At 36.2% G+C, this 22,519-nt stretch overlaps 1 protein-coding gene across 5 annotated transcripts in view; it reads right to left on the reverse strand.

Moving 5' to 3' along the window:
* Vps51 (vacuolar protein sorting 51) overlaps positions 1-22,519 on the reverse strand; it is an 87,681-nt gene that overhangs the window by 52,988 nt on the left and 12,174 nt on the right. For all 5 annotated transcript variants that reach the window (XM_089092903.1, XM_089092900.1, XM_089092902.1 and 2 more), the window contains exons 2-5: positions 14,516-14,660; positions 10,018-10,152; positions 7,696-7,797; positions 4,788-5,048 (exon numbers count right to left, since the gene is read on the reverse strand). In XM_089092903.1, the coding sequence (XP_088949029.1) occupies positions 4,788-5,048; positions 7,696-7,797; positions 10,018-10,152; positions 14,516-14,647 (630 nt within the window). In that variant the 5' untranslated portion in view covers positions 14,648-14,660. The remainder of the gene's footprint in view (positions 1-4,787; positions 5,049-7,695; positions 7,798-10,017; positions 10,153-14,515; positions 14,661-22,519) is intronic.

Consider the following 22,519-nt stretch of genomic DNA (forward strand, 5'->3'; position numbering starts at 1 on the left):
AAAATAATTACAAATCATAGTATAACTTTTCCTATCTTCTACGGAAAAATTTAGAATTGAACTTAAAATTTCTTTATGTCTTGGTGAAATAAAGAACTGACGTGGAAGCTTTTTATTTTCTCTGGTGAAATTAGAATTGAATTGTGTTCTTTGGTAAAATTCTGAAGAGAACTTGAACTTTTTTAAATTCTATGAAAAATTTGGAACAGTATTTTAAATTTTTTCATCTGCTTGAGAAAAATCTGAACTGAAGTGGAAAATTTTTATATTTATTTTGGGAAAATAGAATTGATCAATAACTTATTTCATTTTCATTGAGAAAATTTCAGAATCGAAGTTGAACTTTTCTTCTTCCGGGAAAATATTTAGAACAGAACTTTAAATTTGATTCTTTAAGAAAGGTCGGAATTGAATTTAAGAAAATTTAGAATTAAAGTGAAACTTTTTATCTACATGGAAAATAATCACAATCATAGAATAACTTTTCCTATCTTCTACATAAAAATTTATAAGTGAACTTAAAATATTTTAAGTTTTCGTGAACTTAATACTGAAGTGGAAGCTTTTTATTTTCTCTGGTGAAATTAGAAATGAATGGTGTTCTTTTGTAAAATTCAGAAGAGATTTCTTGAAATTTTTCATATTATATGAAACATTGAGCCTGCTAGTAGTATATTTATCTCTAAAAATTCTTTTTCTTTCATCTCTGACCTTTTTAATAGATATTCTGAGCGTTTGACGTTCTAGCATACCCTAAAATAATTAACACTTAACAAAATAATGCATAAAATATTTTTAATGAAATAATGAGATGTAGAATATTAATATAAAAATACGTCAAATACATTATTACACATTATTAGTACACATGCGCTTCACTTTCCGTCAATTCATCTTTATATTCATTGATGATATTGTCTGCTAATGTCCTTTTTATTCTGCCTGTGATTTCACTGTCTATTCTCACATTATTTTTACATAGATGGCAGTTTTGGCATATTGACAAGATATGATTAATGACATTATTGCAGGAGTATGCTTGTCTTCTCCTTCTTGTTCTCTTTAAAATGCTAATACCAGAACGATGGGAATAGGATCTATCAATAGGTATCATGCTACCAGAACTGTAAGCAAGGAGTTGTCCTCGATCATCAATAATTATTTTTAAGTTGGCATTCTCCTTTAGCACTATCATATCTGTTGTTCTAACTCTCGCATATCCACTTTGAGCAATTTTGAATGATTTCGATAGTCCAAAGAAATGTAACTTCTCGATGTCATGACAACGCATGCATACATTTCCAATAGTGTTACCGCTTGCACTCGTTTCATAGCTCAGGTATTTCTCCTTGTCAGCATTCAATACGACAATGATTTTATCATGTGCACATTCGTTCGTCGAATAATTCATCCTCACTTTTGTACAGATATGAATTGTGTGTTTATCCTTCCACTGCATAAAAAATACTGATTTAATGCATGCAGTAAACTAGGTAGTGTCGATAACCTGCCATAGAGTACCAGTGGGAAAGCCACGTCGTGTCCATGAACAAGCACAGAGTACGATTGGTAGAGCCGTAAGAATATTTCATGTCATTTTAAGATACGTAAAAAAGTTAAAAAAATACCATGTTAAAAAATTCAAGAAAGTATTTACGAATTGGGGAGGGGACTCTTTGAGGTTGGGAAATGGGTTTAGGAATGACATTATGAATGGAACTTTTTCAGAAAATATATAATAAAGCCATAAAAAAGTATTAAAAAAATGGAGTGGGGACTCTTTGGGGGCCCGGGGAGGGTGTTTGGGGGGCCCTTGGGGGCCGGTTGGCCCTTTGGGAGCCCGGGGGACCTTTGAGGACCAGGGGAGGGCCTTGGGGGGTCTGAGGAGGGCGTTTGGGGGATAACATTTCGAAATTTTTACTTTTTAGTTTCCTTTTTTTTGCGGCGTATCCCTGCGGCGCATCCTGCGGCGCTTTCCTGCGGTGCCTCCCCTGTGGCGCATCCCCCGCGGTGCTTTCCTGACCCGCGGCGCATCCCTGCGGCACATCCTGCGGCGCTTTCCTGGCCCACGGCGCATCCCGGCGGCACTTCTCTGGCCCGGGGGACCTTTGGGGGCCGGGGGAGGGTTTTTGGGGCACAGGGAGGGCCTTTGGAGGTCTGGGGGGCACTTGAGGACCGATTGGTCCTTTGGGAGCCCGGTGGACCTTTGGGGGCCAGGGGAGGGCCTTTGGGGGTCCGGGGGCCAGTTGGGAGCCTGGGGGACATTTGGGGACCGGTGGAGGGCCTTTGGGACCCCGTTGGTCTTTTGGGAGCTCGATGGGCCTTTGGGGGGCCCGGGGAGGGTCTTTGGGGGTCTGGGGTGGGCCTTTGGGGGCGCCGGTGGCCCTTTGGGAGCTTGGGGGACCTTTGAGGACAGGGGGCTTCCTTTGGGGTTGGGGTAGGGGGATCGGAACCCTTTGGGGTTGGGGTAGAGGACCTCACAACACTGTTCAAATGAAACTTGTGTATTATAACGACCACAGAGTTTCAACCTCAAATCCTCTTCCAAAATCTCTTCAAAAATCTTTCGCCGAAATAATTCCATAACCTGTCTAAAAAAGTTTCGCCAAAATTATCCCTAAACGTAATTCAGCGTGTTCCTTTTGTTTTTGACATCTCTGCGCTCATGCATTTCAAATTAATAAGAAACCTGATTCCCGCGCTAAAACAATTCATCGTTAAGATGTTTCATGGAGAATTGTTTTCATGGCGTTTGGTTATTAATATCCTTTGGAGTTCGACCAAAAGAGTTGTTTCCGAGGCAAAGACATTAATGACTTGGATCTATTCCTGGAGCAGTACCTGTCAGACATTACTAAACTATGCCCGGAAACAATTTGATTAATGACTGACAGCAAAGTGAGAAAAATACTGTTTTTCCATTCTCACTGACAAAAACCATGAAACATACATAAATTGCTGTTGACATCCATGAAAGTGAGAAAGTTCCTGTTTTTTCATTCTCACTGACAAAATCCATAAAACAGACAAAATTCCTGGTTTTTCAAGTGAGAAAATTCCTGTTTTTTCATTCTCAGTGAGAAAACCATAAACCACGTGGTTCTATGCCAATATATGGTGTTAAAAAAAGTTATAGGTGGCAGCAGGGGTGGGTGACACGAGTCGGACCCCCATCTCTACTAACGGTGTTCTAATTGGGCTTTATTAATGTTAAAACCCAAAAATGAGGTATCATTAGTATCGTTATCCGTCAATTAAGACAAGCCACAACACCAGTTTTATTCGCCTCTTTTACTAGCACTAAGTCGCTTAAGCGTTAAGTGTAAATTAAACCAAAATGTAGGCAAAGCTATGACTATGCTAACGTTGTCTGGGACAATTAATGTTAGTTTCTATAGCCTAAAGCTTACCACTCTTGTTTCAAAACTGTTTCAGCATGGAGTAATAAAGTAAAAATGACTTTTATTGTAACTGATTAAACAAAAAAGTGTCGCTGCGTTATTAGACACGTATGCTGGAATATATTCCATGGACTTCGTAAAATATCTTTTTTTTTGCGTTTTCTTTAAAAACCAATAAAATCTTCGAAGATTGGCGTCCCCCGAAAATTCTTGCGGTTTTACAGCCTAGTGTACCTACCTACCATGATGTACCTACCTAGATGGGCATCAGACAACCGTCGATGCATCATCAATATGTCATCTCATTGCAAACATCAACTCTGAAAGAAAAATAGGAGGCAAAGGCCAGAGGCTACCAAAAACGTGTAGCTATGCTATACGTTTTTGGAATAAATAAACATTTTATTTAAATATATTTTGAAAAACGCAGCGTTGTAATGACTGACATTCACTTGAGGAATAATGTAATTGGCGTGCAAAAATACGTAACAAAGATAAACCAATGTAGATGAAGCACTCTTTTTAATACGAAAGTACGGGACAGCAATCTCTGTTTCTCTTTATTCCAGCGATCAGAAGCTGAATTCTTCAATAAAGGCTATTTTCATTTCAGGGAAAATATACAACAAAAAACAATGTTTGGGCGTTTGCTGTTACTGTATGGGAAGTTTTGACACTAGCAAGGAATCAACCACTCAGACATATGACTGACTCAGAGGTGCTGCACCATAATATGTATATTATAGCATATATTATAGTGTTATGGTGTATATAATATATATATGTTGTATATTATAATATACATAGATTATATATATTATTATCTAAAAAACTTTGAGACAAAACACTCGGGTATTGTAACTTGGATAGTTCCAAACGTTGAATTAGTTCTTCTTCTGTCAATTTTTTCTTTGCAATTTTACTCTTAAGCTTGTTTCGCCGCCTCCCAGGCGTGCCACTCTGGGCGCTTATCCCCTCTATCCCCCCCTAGGCATGGCTCTCGCCACCTTTTAAATCATTAGTATATGAAACTAAACCCTCGTTGCATGAATTAACAATGAAAGTCCTCCCTAGTTCCCCGAGTAGATTATTTTGAATTATTCTTCCCCCTTCCTCCATAGCCATAATCATTGATTGACATAAAAAAATAATATAATTTTATTTGCAAGAAAATTAATACTGAATTAATAATATAAGTGAAGTAACTAATGAAGAAAAAAGAGGTCGTTAAAAATTTATTCACATGTCAGTGTTTAGCTGGAATATGATCAATTTGGACTATCCAGAGAAAGATCCTTTGCTCCCCCTAAACAACTCCTTTTACATCCTTTTCTGCAATGAAGGATTTATATTGTCTATCAACTAATCTCTTAATGCGGCACTTACATCTTCCATGTCAAAGTTCTTTCGAATTTCCTCTTTCAATTCCCCCAGTGTTGCCATGCAATCTGAATCAATCCCTTGGAACGCAGGCATTTCTCTGTATTGCTCCAAAACGATTCTCGACCTTAAGTACAGTTCAACAGCTTGGCTCAAGTTTTTCTTCGTCAGTGCAGTTTTTAACTTAGTAGGCAAGTCATATAGGTGCTGTAACTTCTTCAGAAGAGAGTGTGTTTCAGAAATACGAGCAACATTTTCGCGTTTTGGCTAAAAATAAAAACGATTCGAGAATACATTTTATTCATTTTTTTTGTTTTGTATCATTAAGTCAATTTCATCATTATTTGGCCATGCGTCTTGAAAACACGTCTGAAAATAGTGCTATGCAAAGCCGAAACCTTTAAATTTTTTGAATTCAAAGCAAAGAATAATTTTCCTCGGAAGAAATTTTAAATAATAAAAATGTTTATCTCCAAATGTTCGTGCATTTTAACATGTGGGGAGGAAGGGCCCACAGACGACATGGTAAGACAAGTCACCCTACACGGGACTTTTGCGTCCAGGACCACCCAAACAACTATTGAACAAGGTGACGAAACTTACAAAATGTTGGACCCTGACTGTTTTCATTCCCCGCCCACCTCTCATCCTTATTGATTTTAATGCAAATGCCCCAATGTCTTGCCGGGACTCTTGATCCTTTTCGCCCTTCATTAATGGAATAATTATCCTAAATTTTACCAGAAAAATATCCACTTCTTAGTCATTTCCTAAAAACTATCTGAAATCATCTTGGATCTTACAAAAACAAGCTTCTTCTCAATGTCACGTTTGTGCGGAAAAAATGTGCAGAATTTCATAGGGAAATAGGTTGAGCTTCTAAATGAAATTTTTTTATTCATGGGTAGCGCCCAATTTAAGCATTTACATTAAATTTACGTTCATTTTATCAATGAATCAAATTAATAAATTGTTAAATCAATATGAATTAATATGAATTTTAATTCAATTTTTCAATTTTAAATGAAATTAATTATCGCTTATCAATTTAAGTGCTAATCAATTAATTTTAATCATAGACTAATTTAAATTTCAAATCAAAATCATCGCAAAATAAATTCAATTATTTAATAACCAATTAAATTGCTTATTTAATCAAATTAATATTCAATCGAATTTGTTTGACGATGCAATAATATCAAAGGAGCAAAATCGCGCGTAATTTTAACCTATAAACAGCAAGGTTATATCTATCGTAAGGACTGGGATAACACTTTTACAATGTACAACTAAAGAAAACAATCTTTTTGAAAACTATGTTCCTAGGATAATTTGTAATTTACAATAATGCTTAATTACAATAACACGAATTACAATAAAAATCAAAGATCCCAGCATATTAAATCATTGTTCCAAATTTACTCAACGATTGAAGATTGGCCTCTTGAATTTCAATTCAAGCCTTCAAGATACAGATTTTGGCTTCTTATATCTCAATTAGAAATAGCCTCTTAAAATCCTCCATAACTTTAGAATTTAGCTCCTTAAATCTCAATTTCAGATTTTATTTTAGCCTCAAAGTTTCAAGTTTTTAGCCTTATAATTTTGGAAACAGAAACAACCAGCTGATTCAACCTCCTTCAGGGAGATAGGGAATCAGAGAACGCAAAGAGGGAAAATAATTTCAATACACTCTTTATTAAATATTAAACATTAAATTGAATATTAAATAATACTCGACTTTCAAAAGTAGGGTTGTATGTTTAAACAGAATTTGTCCACGCTAAAAAACCAGCCATGAAAGCAGGGTTTGGAATTTTACTTAATAGAAAAAGGAGAAATAAGAAAAAGTATACAAAAAAAATACAAGTTAGAATATAAAGTTGACATATAAAATTTGAAATTTTATATCATTGAAAAACAAAGCCTTCAAAAAAGGTTGTAATTTCGCATGATAGAGAAACACGACATGAAAATAAAATCGGCAGAAACAGATTTTGGAATTTTAAGTGAAAAACAATGAGGCATGGAAAAAGTATGGAATTTTACATGATAAAAGAAACTACTACTACTACTACTAGCAACTCACCGCAGCACCAAGCCGCCTGAGGCCAACACAGCTACGCACGCTCATCCTCCATCCCAATCTATTTAAAGCCTCCCTTTTTACACCCGCCCACGAAGTTCCCATTTCCTTTAAATCTTTCTTTATGACGTTCTCCCACCCCAGACGAGGACCACCTGCTTTCCGTTTAGCCCTAGTAAGTAAAGAAACAAGAAACGAAATAAAAGACTGGCATTTTATGTGACACCTAGTTGGAAGTTTAGCACAATAGAAAAAGAAAATTTCAAAGTTTGAAATTTTAAGTGAAAGAAAGATGAAGCATTAAAAAAGGAGTTTGAGACTTTTACGATAGAAAAACACCACACAACAGAAAGTATTTAAAAAACAGGACAGAAAAATAGGCATTGAAATAAAGTTTGAAAACTAAGTATGTTCAGGCGTGACATCATGACTGAGTAAAATTTCCTACATTAAATAAATAATTAATTAATTAAAGTTAGAGCAAAAGGTAAGGATCAATATGGAATTTTGGCAATTTGCCAATACTGAAGATTTGGATCTCGATCCAATTCAATCCTGGATTCCCCATCTCTAGTTCCAGGTCATTTTTGCCTGTTCAGCCACTTCGTTTTTATATATTGAATTAAAAATTCATTCCCTTTTTTGCTGAACTTTCCCATCATTTAATTTACCGAAAATACCAGGGCCCAGGTATAGTGACTGTAGTTTGATAATTTTCTCGTTTTTTTTCATTGTCTGCTGAAATTATTTTTATTTTACTAGCACAAACTTCTTGATATAAGCGTAGAAAATGTCTTTTCAGAAAGACTTGATTACATAACGTATTACCTGTAGACGACTGTTAATTTCCAATGAAAATGAGCTGAGATTTTCCATTCTAGCCATCAGGTTACTCATTCCTGTTTCCATTTGCTTAAAATCAGAAGTCATCTGAAAATACACAAAACAAAATGGAAAATAATCTAAACCATCAAATCGCATAGAATGAGGCAAGAAAGCAGAAACGAAGTACAATTTTTCATTTTTCTTTCACATTATTTGTCTTTTCTTTTATTTCTTTTTGTTTAAGCTGATTTGAGTGATAATACCGATACAAAACTAGCTGAGCAATGTTGAGCCAATCATTGAAGATAGCAACGATAGTGACGTGAAGAAACAAACCAAAGTTCCCCCTTATGAGACTGCGTGTACTTATCTTACTTATCTGCAAGTACTTAGTGCTGACTTGTTTCGGTTAAAAATCCTTCGAACTCAGCTGTACATACAGAAAGGGGACTAATTGGATAGCGACGTTCAGCTGGATGGCTGGCTCAGTCGAGTTGAAGGGTTGAAGAACATGAATTCGAAGGGAAAATCCCCTGAGCACCAGTTCATCTCAACGGGTCCAATAAACTGAGTTCCCTCATATGAAATATTTGTCCTTGAAGGCTTCCAAGTCTTTGCTTCAACGTGGCGTTCAGGATTCGGTGACATATTTGGCTCCAAGAGATTCTTTCCACAGTTTCCGGATCAAGGATCGACTAAGACCTTCCATCCTATCACCTTACATCTGTAGCGCAACCACCAATGGGTTCTAAGTCAAACTTAAAATGAGGACACCAGGTTTTCTTTTGACCGACGGCTTGTTTAATCCATGATGGAAGAACTTTTAGACACTGCTTTGATACAGTCTTGTCGGGGAATTGTCGAACGTACCTGACTGAAGCCTTCTGAACTTGATAACGCTTTACAAGGATGGGCGGGTTCAAGCTCTGCATCAAATGGTATCACTGCCGATGTGTTGGGATCATCTCACCTTCGACACATACTGAAAGCATTTATAGCAGAAAACCTCCAGGATTCGGGATTTTAAAGCCTTTGCCGGCCAAGTTTCATATCGGTAAAATAGCATGCACACAACCATTGCAGCGAAATTGGGTAGCATGATTGTTTTTGAATAATTTGATATTTGCTCCATAGGTATTCCTTCAGATTGAAGGTTGATGATAAATGAGCTTAAACCTTTTTTTTAAAGTTGCTATCTGTTAATGATCCCAGCAACAAGAAGGAAGTTACACCTTTGGTGGGTTCCCCATCTAGAAGGAAGGGTGTATGATCAACAACACTCGTTCTCATCACCTTTGTTTTTGTCTGGTTCATATATAGGCGATTGTATTTGTTCCTACTTGATCAAAAGTCAGGCATAAATTGTGCTCCTTGGGAAAATACAGCAGTAAGGCAGCTATCTGAACTCCTTGAAGCCGTTCATCTGCTTCGAGTGTACGAGTAATTACGAAGTAAAATATGGTTAGAGACAGAATTTCTTCTCACTTCCTGTTCAATACTGGAAATTAAAGACAATTTTCCATCCGTTAACTTGAGCCTGTGAATAGAAATAAGACGCCAAATTAGGTGGATTGTATCCACAAACAGAGGGGGGAGGGGATTTCTGACTTGAATCTTTTTTTAAGTTGTCCTGCAGTTTTCCGGTGTCCAACAGGAAACTAAGACTGAGGAAAAGGTAGTGTTTTTATACATTTTTTTTCCTTTACGATTCTGCCTATATTAATCAACCAATCAGAGTATTACTTTATAAATAAAATGGAATAACTGGAATAGTTGTTGGTGACGTCTCCATCATTATGAGACATGCTCAGTTTCGTCATTTTAAAACTTCAAAAATTCGAAAACCAGGAGCAGAGCTGACCCAAAAGCTTCGAAAAAAATATATAAAGTCTGTGCTAGATACGATTACAGCCATGGTCTTAGGTACACACAGGTCGAACCCTTGAAGGGTTATATTTCTCAAGGGGAGCAGAGTTTAGAAATTCAAAGAACTACCAATTTGGGCAACTTTTGTTCAAAGCTTTTAAGGAAATACATTCCCCTATTCCCTCGTTTGGACAAATCGTAGCTTTCATTTTAAATCTAGTTTACATGAAATTACAGAAAGTGAAGCAATGTTAGTTAAAGTCCATGGATAACATCTAAATGTCCTAATGGCAATTCATACTCCGCAGGTCGTGTCTTTAGCACCCTTCTTTAGAATTATTCTTTCAAAAATTTAAGTTTGACAGAGAAGGAAGAGACTGACTTTTTTTGTTGCATTAGTAGATATTGTTCTGGACGTGAAAGTAACTCTCCAAAAATATAAATCCGTAATGTAACTACCTGCTTAATAGTTTCAGTTGCTAGGATGAACTTGTTATAATTTTCATAGACCAAGGTCTGCATCTCTGAATCTAGTGAAGTGATATCTTTTCCAAGCATTGACTCTGTCTCCATTAGTTGCTTTAGCGAGAATCCCTAGAAAAATTAAAAATTAGCTATTTTTGATGATATTTGCATTGAGTCAAACTACAAGTTAAAAGAATTGCCATGTAGAATATCAGAATTACTGCTTTTAAATCCTTCCAATGAAATTGGAAAAATGAGTCCCACAGCGCTAGAATTGAGATTTCATTTTCTTCCTTTTAAGTTTTTAATCAATTTTGTCGCATTAAAGAAACTTGAAATTTGGCTTACACAAGAATGCTTTTTTTTTAAACCCTTCGAGATTGAGCCCACAATGAATCGATTGGTCTAGCATACAAATTGACAAAACGCGTCAAAACATTTCATAGATAAATATGGTCTATGTCGATAACAAGGCAACCTCAGTGCAATCAAAAAAATAAAAAAGCCGAAGAATACTCATGACAGAGCACCAATAAATCCAGTAACGCACATTCTGCCCATAAGAGTTCTAAAGCACCACGGCCTTTCTCAACCTAATTCACCCACATTTGGAGTATATATCTCTTTGGGTCCTTTTCATTTCCAAAAGGGCTGGTGAGTTGGAGTATGGAGAAGCAAATAATATTTGTTACTCCTTATTCCCGGTATTATATAGCACGCTATAGAGACACGGGATTATCAACTAGACACTACTTAGTTATTCCCGCATAATCGTAATAACTCACAAAATGTCAATATGAAATTTGTAATAATGCCAAAGTTCTTTGCTTTTTCATTTTTCAAATACACAGTAGAAGTTCGATATACAATAATGAAAAAGAACATCCTACCCCAGAGTAGAATCAGAAGTAATAAAAAAAAAAACAGTAATCCCCAGCCTTCAAGCATCTCATTTTGTTTCTTTGATGTTTAGAAATACATGATTGTAAAGAATGAACTTCCTTCTCCTCTTCTAGAATGGAAACATACTAATAGATATGTAGGCTATGTTTTTCTCCAAACGAGTACTCGTCATATTTTTTAGCTTAGAAACATACTTCCAATGAAGTTTTTGATAAAAGAATAATGATCGTAATGTCTTGAAGGCAAAGAAAATGGACCTATTTATAATTAATTTAAAAAACTTTTTCCGCAAAATAAGTTTTTCAAAGAAAAGTAAAGAGCTCCATTAAGCCAAAAATGAGCATTGGAATTGCAACGAGGATGACCATGATTTTTGGGTTGACTCATGACGGACAATGTCCACTGACTTGTGTGCAAAACAGGAGACTGAATTCGCTTGGACTTACAGGTGACCTAAGCCTAATAGGGACCGCCCGCCTAGAGTCTCAGGTGAACGACCCAATTTATAAGCTCAGACAGTTACGCTAGCAAACAATTAATTAAAAAATTTTTGACCGACATGTCGCCTGGACTTGCAGGCAAAAACGCAAGCTAAGTCTAATAGCGGGACCTGCCCGCCTAGAGTCCCAGGGAGGTAAGCCAATTTTTAGAGCCCATACAGTCAATTATGTTTAAAATTTATTTCAAAATTTGCAACCAGAACTCTGTTTGTTAATTCACAGATATTATATGAAAAAGTAAGTAGCAGGGGGTCACTATAGAAAAAGTAGTGAAAAATGACATTTGCTCAGAATGCTGGGGTGAGCTTAGGCAATGGATAGGTACCATTTGGAAGGTGGTTAGAGACGCGGGCACCCCCTCTCTGCCTATCCTGAAGAGAGAAGCTTGAATGCTAGTGGAGACCGAAAGAGTAGTTGTAGAAGGATTATTAGTTTTAGCAGACCAGCAGAGCTGGAAGTTTACTGTAAAGCAAATTTTTGATTTTGTTGGTTGGTTATTTTCTGTACAGCTAAGTTTTTCCAAATTTAGCATTACAAAAACACCATGTGTTTTTGTTCTGGTCAATAAAAAATGGCCAGGTTGTTTGTTTGATCTTTTGTTTATATTTTACGATAAGTGTTTTTATGGATTTTTTTAAGTTTAAGATGGGCTTCTAGTAGCGTTCAGTAGCGTTTAAAGCTGAAATTTAAGAAAACCCACAGCTTGTCAGGTACCTATAACGTTGATAGACTCCGGGATGAGAACTTGAGAAGAAAATTCTAGGAACAGTTGGTCATTAAACAGGAGAGTTGAAAATTAGACAAAGTAAAAAGTGGATGGAATGATTTTGAGATAATAGTTTGCGAAGTATTTGCGGCAGAAAATAGTCTCTGCGCGTTGACTTTAAAGCTATATTTCACGTCGTAAACTGATTTATTAGCCCCATGAGCTAAATTAATGGAATCAATTTTTAATTATTAACATTTTTGTTCGTATGTTCGGTTGTACTATAGCCTAATGTCTTAACATTTCTGCGAAAGCAAGTTAGAAAAGAAGCTCGAAGTGCTTATGGAAAGGATTTAGGCCAGATAGAAGAGAGACGGGGTGTGCATAAGAAGTTTCTGAACTATAGATCTTACAAGAACAAAATGAAAGTAAAAGCGAGCAAAAAGAATATTAAAGTATTAATTAAGGGCATATGAAAAGCATGCTATTCATATAATTACTTTGGGGTCTGGAAGATGCACCCACACAGTACAGTAGTAAGAAAATATACTGACATGTTAAGAAATTCAGAGGAAGTACTTAGTCCAGGCTACTCCAAGTTGAATATTGGAACAGGCCACAGGTACTGACAAAGAGAGCGTTAAGAAGAGATGGGTAAAAAAAACTTGGGAGCGAGGTAAACCATGATAAAGTTGCAAGAAACTATCTATAAGAAAAAAATAAAATCTTTGGTATTTTTGAAGCAGATGAACATTCATTTAGTAGAGAGGAGTAGAAATGATGCTAAAAGGGTTGAAACACAGTAAGACTTAAAGCAGGTAAAAGAACAAATACAGTAAGTAAAATATCTCACAAATGGTGTTTAATTTCCATCATAGTTGGTTTAATGGTTTCAATGTTATTAATCGTAGTCTAAGAACTGGTAAAGACTACCAATTTAAAAATCTCCCAAAGTTAAACAAAATAGTAATTTTCGTCATAAACTATCAATAATATGTCTCATTTTGGTGAGATTAAAAGTTATACAAGAGCCAAGTTAAATTTGCTTTCAATATATTAAAAAAAATAAATAATTTAAGATGTTTGAATTTAAATAATGTATAATAGTAATGTAGTGCTGGAAACAAGGAACTGAGCAACCGGCCTATACTCTCAATTTGGGGGGGGGGGGGGGTAGATTTTACTAAAAAGTTAAACACATTTTTGCTTGAGATTTTAAACTTGTCATTATTTCAATAGCCTACTGTCTCCAAAACAATTGCAATACATACATTAGTTCAAAATAAGTCTTACACTTGCACAAATGGATCTCTGGAAACATCAAATATATATGAATTGATTTGTTTCTCAAAACCATCAAAATTAATCTTTTTCAAGATAACACTCGCTATGTCTAAAATGAATGACGATTTCACATTTGAGACTATATTTTGAGGGGGGAGGGGGTATACCCATAACTCCTTGCAAGCTTTACTGCTGCTCATTGCTTTCATGTGAAAACACTTTTTATGCTAGTATAATGAGCACTGTTATAACACCAGAGAGGGTTCACGAGCCAAAAATATTTGAAGGAGGGTGGAGCCAAAGAATTTTGTCAACAAACTGGTAACTTTTACCGACAGATTTGTAAAAATTACAATTGAATTTACTTGATTTTTTATGCCTGAGACTAATCTTCAATCATTGATATTACACCATTAATTTCCAGCCTGTTAACCAAACAAAAAAGAATCAAGCCAGTAAAATAGCGACGCTTTGCGCCGCCATTCCCCCGACACACTTTTCTTTGTTTACTGGTTGGAAACTTGGGGGCATACATGACGCTCCTGATTCTGGGCTGGGCCATACGACTTCTGATTCTTGCTCGTACATTGGGAAACGGTATCCCTAAGCTAAATGTATGCTGCAAGGCAAAAGGGTGTCTGTAAACACTATTTTTAGAAGGAGGAAGTGATCTTGCAAAAAAAAAAAAAAATCCAAAGGAAAGCAAGGGTTTGAAAAGATTTTATTCCCAGAAAAGTATATTTTACACCAAAAATATCACAAATATTTCCCAAACTTTTAAGTATTCTTAGCCTGTCACGAGGTAGGAGGGAAGAGTCATATACCTGATATGCCCCATCCCTCGATTTTACAGGAGCCCAGGCAAAGAAACTTCAGTTCCTAAGTCCCATAACAGAACATATTTTCCCTGATCAAAACTACTTAATCGTTACACAATTTCCTGCTATAGAGCCTTGCGGGGGGGGGGGGGGTATTTGATTTTTGCTAAACATTTTTTTTTTTGTTGTATTGATAAAACCTTATTTTACCAACAAATATTTAGGTTATCTGGAAAATAATCTATTCAAAGAGTTATAAAACTGAAAACTAAGTTACATACCTTTGTTAAATTTTCTACATACGACTGGGGCTGAAAATGTTTCGAATCAATATCCAAGGAATTCTGTTCTGATTCAGAGGAAGTGAACTGTTCTGCTGGTAAAGATCTCATGTTTGTACTCTTTTCTGTCATTTGTTATTGTTTTCTACAAAAAAAAGTCCACTATGATTTTTTTTATAATATTTAGAATTAGCAAACAAAGCAAGCAAACAACAAGTCAAAAATTCCCATTAAATTCAGTAGCTGAAGATTGACATTCAACTGCTTCTTTGAATCCAAGGATTTTTTTTTTCATAAGTCTTTGTCTATTCACTTTTTTTTATGTGATAATATTTTTTATTCTTGCTCTTAAAATTTGAAAAGAACTACTGTATTTAGTTAGACAGCATCTCTTAAAATTTAAAAAGAACTACTGTACTTAATTAGACAGTATCTCTTGCAACTTTGATGAGAAACATGTGACAAAAGGGAGAGGTAAAAAATAACTATGTTGCTAAGGCAGGGGAGAGATCTGCAGCTACCCTTAGTTGGCTTTGCTGACAGGTGTTGCAGGAGCAAAACTTTGGTTTTGTCTCTTCTGCTTCATTCGAACGCTGAAGTTGTTGCCCCCCTCAAAGCACTAAAAATGGAATGTCTCAAGAAGAACTTTTTATTAACCAAAAAAAAGATAACAATTTTATAATAGATGGTCTCAGAACATGCTGTATTCCTAAAACCACTTCTATTCTCTATTTCCTGACACCTGATCAATTTTGTTAGTTTTGATATGCACCATGTATAAAAGCTAATGCTCTATTGAAAGTGCAGCATATTTTACCTTCATGAAGCTGTAAAATTTTGAATTTTCCTTTTTTATTTTTTTTCACCAGTACTCGTTCAAGAGTACTTAGCTGTCGCAAAAGACATTTCCATCGCCAAGTAATCATGTCAACTAGTGATTGTAGAATTTAGGGAGAGGCTCATTCAAACGGAAACCAAGAGTTCCAGTACCATTTTACAAGCCAAAGTGATTAGAAGGCAAACAAGCCCAACGCGGCATTTGAACTCATGTGCTGAGGATACTGTAGACAAATTTGGACAAGATATGCAAAGATAGCCCTTAATTATGATCATTTTAGCAAAAAGGCACTAGCAAGGTTGTATACTGCTTTCAGTGACTATTCAATTCATTTTAAGTCTGGCCTGTACATACTAAATAGACCAGATGATCTTAAGGAAGTTAGTATAATTTCGTTCAATATAAGCTTATACTAAATCTACCATTTTTGTATAGAAACAGAAGGATAGCATCAAGGTATGGTGCTACTGATACAGTACTGTTATTTTGTGCAAACAGCAGAGTGAGAGGCTTGTCCAGAAAACAGCCTTCAGCTGTGTCTCTTTTCACCTTTTGTAAAAAAAATTTGAGTTTTGTTGCTCAGTAGTCAATTTTGTGTTTCTGGTTGTTTATTTCCTTTTTCTCTGTATTCCTGTTTCTCTTTTTCTCTGCTCGTTTTTAACCTATGTATGTGTGAAAATCAATCAATCATCATTACATTGTACCTATACCACCTAATGTAATATATGCTGTTGTTTCTAAAATTGCAGCATATACAAGCAATGACATAACTAGCATGGGTCCTAATCAAGGTGGACTCTAAAAATGGCACCCCCTCTGAGTGCAAAGAATAACCACACCCCTTCCTTGCTTTACACCAGACTATTTTGGAAATTAATGGGCATAACATTAACACTAATTGACTGCATAATTTTTATTTTTTTAGGTGAGCATGATACTTACAAAAGAGTGATGATTATTACATAAAGAATAAACGATTGGAATATGTCCATGATGCTATGGGATGAAAATAAATTAATAATGTAAACTCAAGGTTTGGGAGTCAATATGTGGTTTGGAGGTGTATTCTCTATTGTCAGCCTTGGCTCCTACTGGTGTATTCTTCTCTTTTGTTAGTTGGGATTGGATGGATCAATGAGTGGATGAGGAGGGATTGGTACTAGTGCATAGTGCATGGGATGTAGGAAGGTAAGTATTTGGTGGGGTTGGGTGTGTGTGAACTGGTGTGTCCAATAGAGTGTGGGATTTGAAGTGTAAGTGGTTGTTAAGTATATATTTGGGAGGTGTTTTTAAATCCCGGATTCTTTCAGTGTATCGAGTTTTCAGTAGAGCCAAGGCTAACAATAGAGAGTATGCCCTAGAAAGAGGCACAGTTATTGGACCTTTCAATCATGCTGAATAAAATTGTTATCTAAAAATTTTGATCAGATGTCTTAGGGGAAAAAAGGGACAGGGAGCTAGCTGCCCTCCAACCTTTTTGTGTCTTAAAAAGGGGATTAGAAGTTTTAATTTCTGTTTGCATGAGCCTTTTTCCAATCTTTTCAAACCATTGGTCCAATACAAACACCCCTCAAAAAGAAGAAAAAGAAAACAACATCCATCCATAATGTTTCTTCTGACAAAAAATGAAAAATTCCAAATTATTGTAGATAGGAGCTTGAAACTTCTATAGTAAGGTACTCTGAATTTGTTGAATCTAACAGTGCTATTTTCATTAAAACCCTTTGACTTTTTGGGAGTGTTTACCCCTTTTTTCAAAAACCAGGCAAATTTTTTCAGGCCTGTACCATTTGATGGGAAACATTAAATTAATAAATTTTATAAATTTGGAATTAGCATAAAAAGCCAATTCTTTTGATGTGTTAGTGTTATAAATTTTTTTTAACAGTTTTGGTTACCACTGGACCAAGTTGCTCCTTACTTATAGTTGGTTACCACAAACTGTTTGATTATTCACATTTTCTGGGTATTAGTTACCCAGCAATGCCTGACATGTAAGTTAAAATCCTAAGATTTCAAATACTTTTCAATTCAAAATACAATCTTTACCTTACATGCAGGGAAAATTTTCTGAGGGAAAATTGCCAGGTGAAGGGGAATTCTCCATAGGAGGAGTTTCCTGCAGAGGTATACTTTTAAATTAAAAAATACAATCCTCACTAATACGCCGGGAGGGGGGGGGTCCACGTGAGAGGATTTTCTGTGGAGGGAATTTCCTGCAGGAATTTTTAAGGTGAAGATTTTGATTATTTCTTTAAGCCTATGTTTGTTTACCCAAAGAAATCAAGATCTTTAGAGTCTTCCAGTTTAAATCTGAAACTATTGATTCAGTTTCTGGAAAAAGCAGTTTTGAAACTAAGAAATTGACCACAAGTCATCAATTCAAACTGTGTACTGATTGTTTATTTAAACCTAATTTTATCAACCCTCAAAAATCAAGGTTCATGAGCCTTGTAGTTTAAATTTGAGACTGATGGTCCAGTTTGTTAAATTAGAAACTGCAAGTCACAAATTTATAAGGCCTTATACTGGCTAGTTGCAAAAAAAAAAAAAAAAAAACAATTAAAAACACAGGTACTTAAACATTGATAAAACTCCCGTTTTCATGATCCATTTCTTTCAATGAACTATTCAGTCCCAGATTATAAATTAAAAAAAGTAATACTAGAAAGTTTAATCCAAATCATGGGTGTAAAACTTTGTAGGTTATTTAGACATGCTAAATGACCTATGTTATTTAGCACCCCATGTTATTCAGCACAATAAAAAATATTAGCAAAAAAAACTTTCTACTAGCAGACTGGACTTGCTTTCTAAGTTTGGCCAATTCTTGTCTGCTTGTAAATAATGGTATGGCATCTTCCCACTAGCCATGAATAATGAAATAAAAAAAGAAAGATAAGCTTGTTTTGCTTTTCAATTTGTAAATAAATGCCTAGGCAAGGGGGGAGGGGGATAAACATATACAAGATTCCATAACTGGGGTAGAGGCATGGTAAATATGTAAATTGATGCTATTTTTATGCTCTTTCCAAATATGATACTAGATGATTCTCAAAGAAATATAGATAGTAGTGTAAATAGCCCTGTGTCTTCTAATGTTGAAATAAGTACTATTGATGAATCAAGTGAATCTTTTTACAGTGCGAGATCAGTAAGCTGTATTCTTTCCGAGCAGACTGTTTTCATGAGTGATGTTTCAAACCACAGCAGCATAGAGTCTGGGGAATGTAATGATCTGGATAATAGCCCGAATAAAAGTTGCACGCATTGGATGAACAATGGTCTGAAAGTTGTTTTCAGTAACGTAGATTGTTTAACGTCAAAGCTCCATGAGATAAAATATGCCGTTTCGACGGAAAAAGCAGACGTTTACGCTTTCTGCGAGATTAAACCTAAATGGACCAACACTCCTCTTGGAGATACCCAGATCCAGATACCCGACTATACCTTGGTCACCAACTTATCTAAAGAAAGAGGAAGAGGAATAGCCGTGTACATCCGAAGCTCTCTGAAGGTAGGAAGCATAGATATTAATTCAGATTATTAACCATATATTGAACAAGTGTGGATATCTGTCCTCCTGCCTTGTAGGCCATTTTACATTGGTTGCATGTATAGAAGCCCCAGTTCCCCTAGCCTTGAATCCTCTTTACTTGCTATGAGTACTTCAATTGATATTAAAATGAAGCTATGAGGAAACATAATTATTGTTGGTGATTTCAATCTCCCAAATATTCAATGGGTCAACGGATTCGGTTTTTCTGAAAATAGTTTAATAAGACCATTCCTGGAGTACCTATTTAATCATTCTTTGTACCAGGCAGTTAACTTCCCGACAAGATATAGAAATAGCCAGAACCCTTCGCTACTTGATCTACTACTAGCAAAAGACCAAGAGTCTATAATAAGCATCGCGCCCCTACCACCATTTGGAGCTAGTGACCACATTGTCATAAGTTGCAGTTTTAAACTGTATCCCCAAAGAATAGAATTTGCAAAAAACGTGCACACTGATTACAGTCTAATTTGTCAGGAACTGACTCAATGTGATTGGTCTTTCATTGAGAATACAGATGTGGAAGAGTCATGGACAACTACGAAAAGAAAATTACTGAAGGCTATTGAAGATCACTCTTCTACAAAATGGAAAAGGAAACCAAACACCCTCCCGTATATTACAAAAGAAATAAAAATGGCTAGGAACAGAAAAAAGAAATACTGGAAGCTGTACACAAAGAATCAAAGCCAGGCTGACTATTACACAAAATGTAAGCAGGCGCGTAACCAGCTTAGAAGTCTCTCTAGAAATATCACCAAGAAATATGAGGAATCAGTGGCAGCTGCAACAAAAACTAACCCTAAGAAATTTTGGAGGTATGTGTCATCGGGTAAGCCTGGAAGGCATTCTGTCACTCAACTTGTACAAGACGGATCTAAAATCTGCGACCCAAGGGAGATAGCTAGTGCATTAAATAAGCAGTTTATTTCTGTATTCACAGTTGCAGATAATGCCCCACTTCCAGACCCCCCACAGTACAAAATTCAAAAAAGTATGCCGCCCATCAATATTACTAAAGTAAATGTAGAGACTCGACTAAAGAAGATTAACCCAAATAAATCAACAGGACCTGACAGAGTGCCCCCTCGGCTCTTAAAGGAGACGTATGCAGTACTATCACATCCTCTCACCCTACTATTCCAAAAGTCCCTAAATACTAAATCTATTCCACAAGACTGGAAGGAAGCTTACATTACACCTGTTCATAAAGGAAGCACCAGAGATGAAGTCAGTAACTATTAACCAATTAGTCTCACCTTGGGAGTGGGAAAACTTCTTGAAGGCATAGTTAACTCAGCCATTATTGAACACCTAAATGCGAACAAGCTACTATCTCCTAGCCAGCATGGCTTCCGCCCCAGTCGATCAGTTGATACTAACTGATTGATGCTTACGAACATGTCACAGAACTTATGGACACGGGATCCCCAGTTGATATGATATTATTAGACTTAGCGAAAGCGTTTGATAAAGTATGTCATAGGAGGCTAAATTCTAAACTCCACGCAATAGGCCTCCACGATGAAGTCATAAATTGGACAATGCAATTTCTTACCAACAGGAAGCAGGTGGTAAGAGTATTTGGGGATGGTGGATCAATTTTCTTCTCTGAATCAGCAGATGTAGAAAGCGGAGTACCCCAAGGCACGGTTTTGGGCCCAACTCTATTCAACATCTATATTAATGATGCATCTTCAATCATAAAGAATAAGATATGCTTATATGCTGATGATTCCAAAATAATCGGTCCGATTTATGACCCCCAAAGTACCAAAGACATCCAAGCAGATCTCGACACACTCTCAACGTGGGCAAAAACCTGGCGACTAGAATTTAATATCCAGAAATACAAGGTCATACACTTTGGAGCAAAAAACCCTCTCAGCCAGTATTTTATGGAATCCAATTGTGGTTCTAAACAGCCACTTACAACCAGTCACTGCGAAAAAGATCTGGGAGTCTTGGTTGATAACAAGCTCAAATTCAACTTACACATGCAGTCTGCAGTAGCCAAAGCCAACCAAACTCTCGGTATAATAAAGAGAACATTCTGCGGTAGAACTCCAGCAGTGGTTACTAAGCTCCTAAATGGCCTGATCCAACCAAAATTAGAATTTGGGATGTCCATTGCCACGCCAGTTAACAAGCTTGACCAATCGATTATGGAATCGGTGCAGCGGAGAGCAACGAAATGCATAAGGAGTTTTCAAAATTTGCCATATTCTGCAGACTTCAGAGGCTCAAAATACCATCTCTCACATACCGACGTAAGAGAGGAGATGTATTGATGACATTCAAATTGATCTGCAACCACGATATCATCCCTGACTTATTCCAGTTAGATAGTTTGTCAAGAACAAGAGGGCACCCCCTAAAGCTCTACTGGAAACGCGCTAATACCAGGCTGCAAAACAAATTTTTCTCCAACCGTGTGGTTGGCTTATGGAATTCCCTTAGCCAGAATGCAGTCATTTCCCCTAATACTGAAGCCTTCAAGTCAGCTGTTGACAGAGATTGGTGCAGAAAGCCATGGCGCACAGTTTGGGATGCGCCCGATGAGCTGAGCCACCATCATCATTGACCGGTGTCTACAGGATTCGTCCTTATCGCTGGCTAGTGCGATTTAAGGTAATTTAAGGTAATATAGAATTTTGCAAAAACAAAAAAAAACAATTAAACAAAAGAATTCTTACTTTATAATATGCAGCCTGTTTTATCAATCAGATTATCATGTTTACTTTCACTATTATTGACATTTATAAATCATTTTAAATTAATATTTGATACCCAACAGATCTAAATTCTTTTACAATCAGATATAATTCTAATGGATTTGACAGGTCAAAAAACACTCCACAAAAAAAAAAGCATTGCTGAATATTGTCCAAAATGGCAGTACGGAAAGATATACTAATTGTCAAGTTTATTGAATATGATTGTTCTTTGTCAATACCTGTTGAATGTAAGAGTTAAAAAGAATTAATTATAATTCTTTGGTATGGTATGTTTTTAACCACGTTTCTTAGCCTGTTTCTTGTGCCAAAAATAAGGAATTAGGTCTCACTTTTGAGTCCATTAAAGGGCTGGAATTTGCATTTGCAGGTGAAGTAAAGAGATAGTAAATGAAAATAGGCCAGGCTTAGCCTATCCTACCTCAGCTTGAGCAAACTCTTCTATTTTCTCTAAGCTGGGATAGGTTGGGGTACTTGTTTGTTATTGGAAACACATTCAAGAATTATGCTTAGGTTACATCTCAGGAAACAAGTTTTATAGCTGCAGAAACAAGTGATGGATGATACAATGCATTGCACTAAGACAGAATACATTGGGCTTGTATAATTTGGGCTATTTATTTGCACATTAGGGGTGGGGTTAGGTTATGTTAGGATGAGATAGGTTTACCTTAATTCACACTTTGGAGCAATATTAAGATCCATACAGGATCTACTTTGCTCTGAGCCAAGGATGGCAATATAATGTAATGTAACTGTGTTAATGGCCCAGTGACATGGAATAAGAGAGATTTGCTGGAGAGATACAATTTAAGCCCACTTGGTAACAGCCACCACAAAGTAGGTGTGATCCATAAGAACCATTCTCCAGT

This window comes from Artemia sp. Qi Xiang Cuo, chromosome 8 (genome assembly GCF_049724085.1).
Source record: "Artemia sp. Qi Xiang Cuo chromosome 8, ASM4972408v1, whole genome shotgun sequence".
NCBI classification, from domain to species: Eukaryota; Metazoa; Arthropoda; class Branchiopoda; order Anostraca; family Artemiidae; genus Artemia; species Artemia sp. Qi Xiang Cuo.